Genomic DNA, 11,767 nt, shown 5'->3' on the forward strand with positions numbered 1-11,767 from the left:
ATCGTGATCATAGATAAAGGGCAGAGGAAAGCCGTTGTAGTGGATGTAGCGGTCCCAAGTGATGGAAACATCAGAAAGAAGGAACACGAGAAACTCGAGAAATACCAAGGGCTCAGAGAGGAGCTGGAGAGAGCCTGGAAGGTAAAGGTGACAGTCGTGCCTGTGGTGGTCGGAGCACTTGGGGCAGTGACCCCCAAACTAGATGAGTGGTTGCAACAGATCCCGGGAACAACATCGGACATCTCAGTCCAGAAATGTGCAGTGCTGGGAACAGCAAGGATACTGCGCAGAACCCTCAAGCTTCCTGGCCTCTGATAGAGGACCCGAGCTGAATGGGGGATGGACACCACCCGAGGGGTGAGACGAGGATTTTTTTTTATATATATATTTCAACATATGTAGACTGTATTTAATTATTATTTGTAATTATTTTAATATATTTATTTATTTATTGTTTGTTTATTTCAATATAACTGTATATGTAATTATTTTGCTCTTGAATTATTGCACTGTTTATTTAATTTTGGAACTATTGTTTCCCTATAAGTCATAAAATCATTTTCTCTCCTTCTGTCACATCAAACTCAGTTGTACTCGTCGTCTGAGTCCAGCTGTTACTCTTTGAAGCGAAAGTCAACCCCAAAAATTTCTTGACAAAAATATGTTCTATGAAGTCCCACTGGTCTAAATACAGCATTTTGATTAACATTGTGTTTGTGGAATATATGAGTTGAGCAGAAGAATTGAGCTGTTTTTGTCCATCTCGGTTGGGGGTGCGGCCATTTTGCCACTCTCTGTCAACTGAAAATGACATCACAGGGTTCAGGTGACGATCAATCATGGCTCTGCTTCAGAAAACAGGTGAACCACGACTGGTCATTATCAGAGCCCTGAGCAACTGTGAGGTCATTTTTCAGCCGACTGCAGTGGCAAAATGGCCGCCCCTTGAGATGGATAAAAACGAGTGGATTTTGCTGCTTAACTCATATTCTATGAGTGCAATAACAACCATAATGTAGTTTTTAGACTAGTGAAAGTGCAAAGAACATATTATTGTTAAGAAAATGCTGAGGTTGACTTTAAGGCCTGCCACAAAATCCATGGCTAATATCAAGAAATGTGTTGATACACTTCTGGCGAAGGTTACCCTCCATCAGATTACATCATCAGTCTGAATGAGGGTTTTATTTCCTTGTCACATTAAATAACTAAGACTGTTGATCAAGTTGCTGTGCCTGCCCCAAAGCCTGGACAATTTCATCGTGACAAAAATTAGAATGAAGTTACCCGCTTAAGTCCCTCACCAGTCCTCACTTAGTTTAACTCATGCTATGTAAGTTTATGTTGGCATAGTATGACCCAATTCTTGTACACAGTTATTTCTTGACGGATTTCTGATGTCCCCAATACAGTGATCCCTCGCTTATCGCGGTTAATGGGGACCAGAACCCCCCGCGAAAGAGGAAAATCCGCGAAGTAGGTACCCCTCCCTGTACAGGTAGATGTACATGTGTATGAGTATATATAATATTTATAAGGCCGAATTTAATGGTATACATGCATGTAGAAGTAAATGTTTGTAGTAATTAACATTACTTAATGCTATATATTAATATAACATGTATAAGATGTATAAGTTTGGTTAGGTTAGTGTATAAATAACAAAATACAGTCAACATAAACATGAAATATACATGTAGTTCTGTATATGTTGCTCTATGTGACTCGCTGTTGTTTTGCTGACTTTTGTTGTCTCTCACCGACCTTTTGCGGCATTTTCGCTATTTTTTTTTTAATGAATATTTGTGAAAAATCCGTGTTGCACTGATTCCGCAGTCAGTGAATCACGAAGTAGCGATGGATCACTGTATACCTTTGAAAAGTAGATACAAGTGATACTTCAAAGGATACATAATGCTAGTTGAGCTACGATTAAATTGTCTTTCAAAATAAAATTTACCGTTGAGATCACTTATATTATTAGACCCCTAACTGCCACCATCATAAAACTGTACTGGCCAAAAGTGAAGTAAAGTTTTCACATTCAATTCAATCATTCTATCATTTATCACTCAAAAGCAATTATACTCTCTTGAAAAAAAAAAAACTGTGCCTTTATTATAAAATAAGCCGAGTCTTTTGCTGCACACCAATGACTTGATATCAGGTCATGTATGATGACGATTCTAGCACCATATTTTTCAACATTTGTGTCCAAGTTGTCAAACTTTTGAAGCCTTTGAACCTCGAGGTACCACTCGATACACATGAGTCATGTTTTTGAGTGTTCTTCTACTCCTCTCCCAGTTCAAATGTTGCGGCGTGACGAATAAAACCGACTGGTATGAAGTACTCAATGGAACGCTGCCATCGTCCTGCTGCTCCGTCGGGATTGACCAATGCACTGATGGATGGAGTGAGGTTAGTTTCATGCTCACTCATTTACACGGCGGTGGAGCCTGATAAGTTTCCATCCCGTTGTTGCCATCGTGTCAATAAAATGCATTGTGCTGGTTGAACAGAATACGCTATGCCTTCAACTTGCCGGCAATCAGCCGTCAGACCGCACAAAAGCTCATTCCAAATTACCCTTTGAGTTGGTATTTTCCAAATAGTTTATAGTCGTGGTCTGCTTTAGCACAACACAATGTTCATTCTGCAACTAAAACACAGAACAATCCAGTCAAACCTATAAAGTTGAACACAATCCATTCCAAGAAGGTGGTCAACATCTGTTTTGTTCAAATCTCGCTTCTGTCAGAGGGATTAATGGGATTCATCCACTCCATGGCCGTGCTTGAGGCTTCAAATTGTACGTCCGTTTAGTTCTTATGTAATGTCTCACTGTTGTCCAAGACATTTTTACTTTCCTACTTGGGATTATTAACACAGATCAATAGAACTTTCAAAATCTATAAAACTGCTGTATGCTGTGAGCTGGCGTGTTCTTGCTACAATCACATTATGGAACACATTTTTTTTGTTGAGTTCAGTCTGACAGCTGTTTTTAACAAATTTGTGGAATGCGGAAATCCACAATTTATCTCAGTATTTCTCTGTCATGTAAAGATTTTGATCTATAAGTTTTCTTCAAAAATAAAAAAATGAATGTGCATGGATGCAAATAAAACCCTAAGAGTATAAAACAAAATAGAACTTACGAGATGCCAATGGTACGGAGCCCCAAAGCCATAAGGTGACATGCAAGAAAAAAAAACAACTTTGCGTTCCTTTGTAAAGATTACGAGGTAACGCAAACTTTTTTCTTTCTTTTTTTTTTTTTATTTGCAAGGGGTCATCTTCTGGGTAACTGAAAACAACAAATGTGGAGCGTTTTCACCCGTTGGCCAGTTTAATGGATTTTTACTTTGAAATTAGCTTGAAATACAAAGACATAAAATCTTTTCATGAGTTTAAATACGGTTTCCAAGTCCTCCTCCATGATACTCTTTCCCTGAAGTCTTGTTGTCCCTCAATCATCCGCGCATAAGAGTCTATGTTAGCCAAGCTGACCTGGAAGTACATAAACGCGCATTTTTAAAAAAGCGTCTACATTATCTTGTAATCTTTGCGAGGAAGCTTTTTTCCCTTCCATGTCACTTTAGGGGCTCTGTACATGGTTAAGAGAAGAGGGGACTAATCCTCCTAATTCCTACTATGTTACTTTTCTGTTAGCACATACAGTATTGATAGCACTGACCTATTGGAAGCTGCACACACCTCTCATTGCACAAATTGTAACTGCACAAACAGTGTCACTAGGATGCACAGTAGATGTGTCTAATCATGATAAGATAGTAAGTCTTACTACAGCTAATTTGTGGAATGTTGCTTTTCTGGTCTGATGTGGAGAGAAAAACGACATGCTCGGAAAAAGAAACAATTGAAATGTTGGAATCAGCACGCTTTTATCAGTTTTAATCAGCATAAAATTGTAACGCAACAGACACCCATCCCCCCCGCCTTTCACCCGTGTTATCAAACTATACTTAACTCTAGTTGCACATTTAAATGCACTAGCTCAAAAATGACTGACAGCTGCCACAGGGGACACCAATGTTGGTTATTTTTTTTCCATCAAAACATAAACCGACCACAACTTCCAATGGGTCTGGCCTTTGCATGGAATATATCTAAACTAATTTCTATCATCTCCACTAATCCGGTTGAAATGACAAGTTGTTTCTCATAAGTGTATCAAAATCAATTGTTTCTACATTCCCAGCAGAGAGCAGAAGATACTGCAGTCAGAGAGCTTTGTGTGGCTGCCAGTGACTTACTGTGTAACCACAACAGCCTGCTGCTGTTCATTGTGTCATACTGTGGACTCTGGTTGCCATAGCAACCATTCTATTCAATCTCAGTTTAGTGAACATTATATCCTCCCTGATACCTGAGACAATCGCTGATGTATGCCTTTTTATTTTTTATAGTGTAGTCTTATACTCAAATAATCCAGGCAAAGTGGACTGGTTTATTCATGATGCATGTTTTGAAAGAACTCCAGTCTATCAGCATAAACAGGTGTCTAAATCAGTAAAAGGTCTTCACAGATAAATACATACTCTATGTCATCCAAACGTGAATGTGAACTACTGCAAGCGTAGTCAGCCCCTTGATGTATCAAGCATGCAATTGGGCAGTGTGCTTGTATGTTTATTGACTTTTTTTTTTCTGTGAAAGCATATATTCATCCCATGTGGGACAGATTAACAACATATTGCATGCATTATTAGAGTGAATTTCCCAAGGGGTCCTTAAACCGGCACGCATTGTTTTGCAATGCCACCCAGATGTGTTTTATATAATTTCAATGATTCCTAGTAGGGCAAAAAAACAAAAAACAAAAAACAAAAACCTGCGAAAAAAATCACACAAGGGCAGTTAGCAATTTCCTTGTACAGTGATGTCACTTCCTGTCCTTGGTCCATGTGGAGCAGTGAACGACACTGCTGAATGTGTCTTTCTATTTATGGCAGGACAAAGCTCAACATGCTTATTTCCTTGTTTTCTGGACAATATTCTTTTGCGATTTAAGGAATAACTACCGGTAATACATTTGTTCGTGTCCAATTACATGTTTGTTTTTTTTGTATAGGAAGATAAATAATTGGGCATTTGAAAGCTGTATGCAATGCAGTTGAGTGCAACAACCGCGTGGAGACATTGTAGAAATGGTTCAGAATAACAGGTCAATAATGCAATTAATATAAAATAAACAAATAATCCAATTCAGTCATGCCGTTTCTCAACTCAACTCAACTGTATTTATCCAGCACTTTAAAACAACCACCCCTGTATACAAAGTGCTGTACATGGAGCAAATATCATAAACTGTACGCAACAATAAACAATACCTTAAATAATTTGGTGTACAAATGGACCAGTGGACACGTTATTAACATGACTGTCAAGAAACTTGAGGAGGTGACGCCAATTGCAGTTCAAACAACTCTTAAGTGGCAAAGATAAAAGAAAAAAAATACAGGAAATTATTTTATTGTAAATTTACATAGACTAGAGATGTGATGTTTGTTATGACATTTTACTTTGTAGTCATAAAGGCATGAAATACATAATTCGAACACAATGCAGGACTGATTAAGGAAATATTTTAAGTCCACATTACAACTCTTTTTTTTTTAAATGATTCCAGACACATTCAGCAGTTCCAGAAACACAATATGTTCTGTTTAAAAAAACATTTTTTTAACATCTTGAGATAAACAATGTTCTCTTCTTGTCCCATACCTGTGTCTTTTTTGCAGCCTTGTTACCAAAAGGCCAGGCAGTGGCTTCTGGATAACATTCCATCGGTTCTGGTGTTTGGCGTGTGTATTGGCGTTGTGCAGGTAGTTCTTGACAAACATATTTTTCCACAGCAGTGAATTTTAAAGTGCAAGTCAAGTCCAAAAATTTCTTTGCAATATGATCCATGTGTCTAAACACGGCGATGTCACGGCTCACCTGTTTTCTGGGTTTGGTCACGTGATCTTCACAAAAAAAAAAAAAAAATGTTATCCTTATTGGATATTTTCATGCCTTAAAGTACAAGATGACGATTTTGAAAGAAAGCCTTGATCACATTTTTTTTCACCATACCAAACTCTCTTCTCCCATCAGATCTTGGCCCTGGTGTTCTCCATGCTGATGTACTGCCAAATCATGTGTGCTGAGAAGTATTTGGACTGAGTGTGGAATTGCTGATAATGGTGGGGCACCATTCAAGATGCCAAATTACGGTTCCACTGCCAAACTGACACACGCGGCACTAGTGGTAACATTGTGTCTTGTTATTGGAAAATGACTTGGGTGGCGGGGAGCTTCCAATTGTTGATCAAAAAGTTGTTTTTTGAAGTTTGACAAAAAGCCCTTGGAGGCTGATCTGAACAGGTGATGCCAAAACCCTCTTGGGCACTACTTTTCTTCTTTGCAAATGTCATAAATCAATGCGTTAAGTCTTATCAATATAATTTTATGTTCATCTGCTTTGGACAGAGCCTGTTATAATGAATGAGAGCTCTTTCAAAAGGGGCTTATCAAAGCCATCCATTTTCTGTAGCATTGCCCTCATTGGGATCACGGATGAGCTGAAGCCCATCCCAGCTGACTTTTGTATGTTCTTGGAATGTGGGAAGAAGCCAGAGTACCTGCAAAAAAAAAAACAAAAAAAAAACACTGGACAACATGCACATTTCAAACAGGAGGGCCTGAGCCAAGACTGTGTCAACCACTTTGTCACCACGCTGCCACATGCTGATAATTGAGCAATTTAAAAATGCTGGCTACGAGACATTATCAGAGGCTTAACAAACTTATAAACTACCCAATGTAACGCTAATTCCACAGCTCTCCTAAATTAACAGTATTGTGAAATAAAAACTGCGGATTCACCAATTTTTGATTTTTTTTCTTTTTTTTTATTATCCATGTGCCAAAGTTTTGTCTAATATAAATTTACTTCAGTGCCATCTCGTTGCCAAGGAACTATGTTTGAGTACGTTGAAGACATTTATGACTTATTCTGCCAACCTCTTGAGACATCAACAGCAGCTATTAAAAAGTCTACACACCCTTATACACATTTTTTTTTTTGTGTGTGCTAAGAAAAGCCCTAAGATATTTTTGATCTTTTTTCCATCACAATGTGACCTTGAAACTGCACAACTCAATTGAAAATAAGAAAAAGAAATCTGGATATTCAAAGTAAAAACTAACCGAGACAACATGGTTACCCACCTTCTCATAACTGTGGATTTGGCTCTGTTCTGAATTATCAAACACATTCAAACTCATGTTAAATTGGCGTCAACACACAACTGTCACCACTTAGTGTCCTTGATTAATCCCAAATAAAGTCCAGATGTTTTAGTAGGCTTTTCCTGACATTTTTTTTTCTTTATAGCAGAAGCCTTTTTTTATGTTTTGTGCATTTCCCCGCGTCCTCCACCATGATTAAGGTGTGTGTGTGTGTGGTTTTTTTTTTGTGAGATATGGCTTCCATCTTGTCACTTGACCCCACAGCCTCGACATATAAACAAGACGCAAGATGTTGTCATGTAACTAAACAGCCAGTACTTGCCAGAATTTTCTTCAGCTCTTTCAACGGGCTTTTGTTCTTGTTTCCTCAGTTTTGAAGAGAGCAGGGAGGTCTAGGATTTAATGGCAGTGAGATCTTTTTGATGTTGTGGAAGCTCTGCAAACCATGGCTTGTGCTGTTAGATGTGACAATGACAATGTCAGGAAATTTGAAGAGGTGAATTTTATTTTGAGTTCATCACAGGCACATTAAATGGGGGCAGGTGAGTGCTGAGCCCCATTTCAAATGAGTTTGAATGTGTTCAGTTAGTTTGAAACAGTGCCAACCCCGGGTGTTCAACCGCATGATCTCAGTTGTTTTATTTTTACGATTGCTGTCTAAAATATTTCCATCCATCCAGCCATCCATTTTCGGATCCGCTTTATCCTCACAAGGGTCGCGGGGGTGCTGGAACCTATCCCAGCTGTCTTCGGGCAGTAGGCGGGGGAAAACCTGAACCAGTTGCCATCCAATCGTAGGGCACATAGAGACGAACAACCATCCGCGCTCACACTCACTCCGAGGGACATTTTAGAGTGTTCCATTAACCTGCCACGCATGTTTTTGAAATGTGGGAAGAAACCAAAGTACCCAGAGAAAACCCACGCAGGCACGAGCAGAACATACAAACTCCACACAGGAAGGTAGAATGCCCACGACCTCTGCACTGTGAGATCGATGCGCAAACCTCTCGACACCGAGCCGCCCGTCTAAAGTACTTATTTTTAAATGAGGTTGAATAGTTTCTAATGTCACATTAATGCTGGATAAAGTTTTAAAATGATGTATCTTCGTCTCATTTTTTTTAATCACAAAAACCTGGCAATTGAATGGGTGTGCAGACTATTCATATCAACGGTAGATGCTCCTTTAACTGATATTTATTGTGATCCAGGAATTTTCTACAAAAAGTGTTAACGACATTATTTAGCGATTAAGATTTCAAATTACAGTTGAGCAGTATTCCTGACCCCCAAAATTATTTTGCGGTTGTATGCTATGTTTAATTAATTTCTGACTTCTCAGAGAAACACAGTTGGAGTAAAAAACGCTGAGTGCTTATTGAAATGAAAGAACCTCCTGATGCTAGTTAAAAATTTGATGGCAGGCGGTCTTATATGTTTCGCACTGTATCATGATGATTGTTAATAGTCAAAGGCAGGGGTCACCAAATTGATACACGTTTCAAATAACACACAATTTGTCCAAATTTAAAGGTAATTTGTAATTTAAGGGTAATAATATGAGCACTTTTTTTTAATACTTGATGAGTTCAATTTTCAGACTCTGATCATGTTAAAGATGTCTCACAATACTGTTCTACTCTCAAATCCCAAAGTCCGAGCACTGGTGGGCATTCCATGTGGTCCTCACAGGCTACCTGGTACATGTGGGCACCACCTTGATGACCGCTGGTCTGTCAGAGTGTGGGGAAAATTGTTTTCACAACTTGATTTAATTTTCAAGGAAGAAGGTAAGGCGTGATATGGGGGGAGGGGGATTTGTTTTGTTTTTTTGCTTTGCACCTTCTGTTGAGATGAGTAATCACTTTTCATACAACTTGAAACAACATGTCAACAGCGGCAAATGGGCATTTCTTGACAAACTGACTGTCCAAGGTTCAGTATGTCTGTCTGCATCAGTGTCTGGGCTACACTAAAGAGGAATTACTTTTTAGACTGAGAAAACAATTTGAATTGAATTTGAGGATAAAAAGTAACGATTTTTGAGAAAATTTCATTTTCCACAAAAGCAAACTCTCACAAGAATGAAGTCATCCAAATTTTTAAATGCCAGTACTGTTTTACCACCAGGACTGTAATGACAATGTCATACAGTGCATTTGGTCAATACTTGGTGTGCTTTATTTTTTCCACGTTTTATGTTGCGGCATTGTTGTATAAAGGAACAAATATTAAAATTTAGGTTTGTTTTTATATTTGTTTTAAGTTTTTCTTTGTGTTTAATTTTTAGTGGAAAAATCATTTATTCAGATTTTGAATAAGGCTATAACAATAAATTGTGGAAAAAAAGAGTTCTGAATTCTTTGCATGAATGCTCTGCATGAAGTTTTTGGTCCAGACTGTAGACCAGAAACTTCATTCGTACTGACGCTAGAGCAGGGGTCAGGAACCTTTTTGACTAAGAGAGCCATAAAAGCAAAATATTTGGAAATGTATTTCAGTGAGAGCTATATATATATATGAGTGCTGTCAGTTTAGCACGTTATTATCGGCGTTAATTTAAATACATTTTAACGTGATTAAATTTTTTATCGCGAGATTAATGCGGCAACACGTCACACGTTGCTCTATAAATAAACCGGAAACAAAACAACAAGCGCACTGCACAGGTCCACGCCCATGTCTGTTTTGCCAGCCACGGCAGCGCGAGACACGACAAAACGGATACTTAAAGAGTTTATGAATGGAAAGTTTACTTTTAAAAAGTTGCCAGATGGTTCCACTGACAAGAACAAAGTTACCTGCATGTTTTGCAGTCGTAAACTGAGCTATCATCATAGCACGTCAAATCTGAAATACCACTTAACGGCCAAGCACACAGCTGATGTGAGTACTCCGCCCCTTCGTCTAAGACAGACAGCTATGGATAATTTCAAAGCAAAGAAAATGGATAACATGACAAAGAACAAATTTGCTGAAGCCATAGCTAAATGTATGGCTACTGCATGCAAGCCTGTCAACATTGTCCACAGCTAGACTCAAGCTGAAATCATTCGCATTGCATCTAACGACTCCACTACGGATTGCCAGCGAGAGCCTCCATTACAAGCTATGTGCAGAAATTGTACGTCGCGGAGAAGGCAAAGGTACACCAAGCGGGAGAAGACACTGTTTCGGGAAATAAATAAGAGATTAGGTTGATGAGCCTCTGGTGAATAAAGAGCAGGTAGCCTGTTGAGTACGATGTATGCCACTGACGCGATTGTTACTTGTTTGGAACTATTTTGTGTGGAAGGTTACCGTGTTCCGTGTCCATATAAATAAAGGGGGTGGAGCTCCTCTGTGTTCGTCTGACAGTGACGGTGCGCTGAGGCACGTCGAGAGTTCAGTGGTTCAGTGGTAGCGACCACACTGAAAATAAAACGTTTCCAGTTTTGTGCCTCGAAGTGTAGTCATCCGAAATGTCTACACAAAACCATAGAGACTTTCGCGCAAGAAGGACCAACAGAATCAACACAGCCTGACTGCTGTGGTCAAAGCAAACTTGAGGAAAACAAAGTATGCAACCATGGCTTAAATCCACAAGAGGCTGAGTACTAGTTTACCTTAGATGTGCACTTTATAATTTTATATTGCTCTGTTTTGATTTCCTAAAAAGAGCTGTTAAAGGAGCTGTTGTGTGACAAAATATTTTTTTCACTGTTGTTGATGGACAGTAATATTGTGTGAGACATTATGTGTGAATAACTGCTCCAAGTGAAAAATGTTCATGTAAAATTGAAAATCAAAATTGTTGTTTCAGTAAATATTTGCATTTTGCACATAGAAAACTGATTCATGATTCCATGTTGATGAGAGCATTAAAATGGGGAAAAATTAGAAAATATAAAAGGAAATTCAGAAATTATAAAAAATGTGTGAGTAATCATGATTAATTTTTAGTTGAGTTAATTATGACAGTTGCGTTTTTAATTAGATTTAATATTTAAATCGTTTGACAGCTCTAATATAAATACAGTAATCCCTCGTTTATCGCGGTTAATGGGGACGGAAACCACCCGCTATAAACGAAAATCTGCGAAGTAGCGACCCCCCCCATATAGGTATATGTACATGTGTATGAGTATAAAAAATATTTATTTAAATATTTAAGGCCAAATTTAATGGTAAACATGCATGTAGAAGTAAATTTTGTCGTAATTAACATTACTTAATGCTGTATATTAATAGATTTAAACATGTATAAGTTAGGTTAGGTTAGTGTATGAATAACTAAATACAATAAACATATAAATGTAGTGCTGTATGTTGCTCTATGTGACTTGCTGTTGTTTTGCTGACTATCGCTGCTTCTCATGGACCGTTTGCGGACTTAAATTTTTTTTTTTTTTTTTTTTTAATGAATATGTTTGAAAAAATCCGCGATGCACCGAGGCCGCGATTAACGAACCGCAAAATATAGCGAGGGATCACTGTATATTTCTCTCTCTCTCTCTCTCTCTCT

At 38.3% G+C, this 11,767-nt stretch overlaps 1 protein-coding gene and 1 long non-coding RNA gene across 2 annotated transcripts in view; one reads left to right on the forward strand and one right to left on the reverse strand.

Moving 5' to 3' along the window:
- tspan4b (tetraspanin 4b) overlaps positions 1-7,584 on the forward strand; it is a 20,585-nt gene extending 13,001 nt beyond the window's left edge. Inside the window, exons 6-8 of the mRNA XM_019887491.1 lie at positions 2,308-2,421; positions 5,769-5,852; positions 6,124-7,584. Of these exons, the coding sequence (XP_019743050.1) occupies positions 2,308-2,421; positions 5,769-5,852; positions 6,124-6,192 (267 nt within the window). The 3' untranslated portion in view covers positions 6,193-7,584. The remainder of the gene's footprint in view (positions 1-2,307; positions 2,422-5,768; positions 5,853-6,123) is intronic.
- On the reverse strand, positions 3,540-5,267 carry LOC109526298 (uncharacterized). Its single transcript, XR_002170305.1, has 2 exons — positions 3,752-5,267; positions 3,540-3,720 (listed from the first exon to the last, which is right to left on the reverse strand). It is a non-coding gene; the product is annotated as an uncharacterized LOC109526298 (long non-coding RNA).
- Positions 7,585-11,767: the final 4,183 nt, after the last annotated feature.

This window comes from Hippocampus comes, unplaced genomic scaffold, assembly GCF_001891065.2.
Source record: "Hippocampus comes isolate QL1 unplaced genomic scaffold, H_comes_QL1_v1.1 scaffold271, whole genome shotgun sequence".
Lineage (NCBI taxonomy): Eukaryota > Metazoa > Chordata > Actinopteri > Syngnathiformes > Syngnathidae > Hippocampus > Hippocampus comes.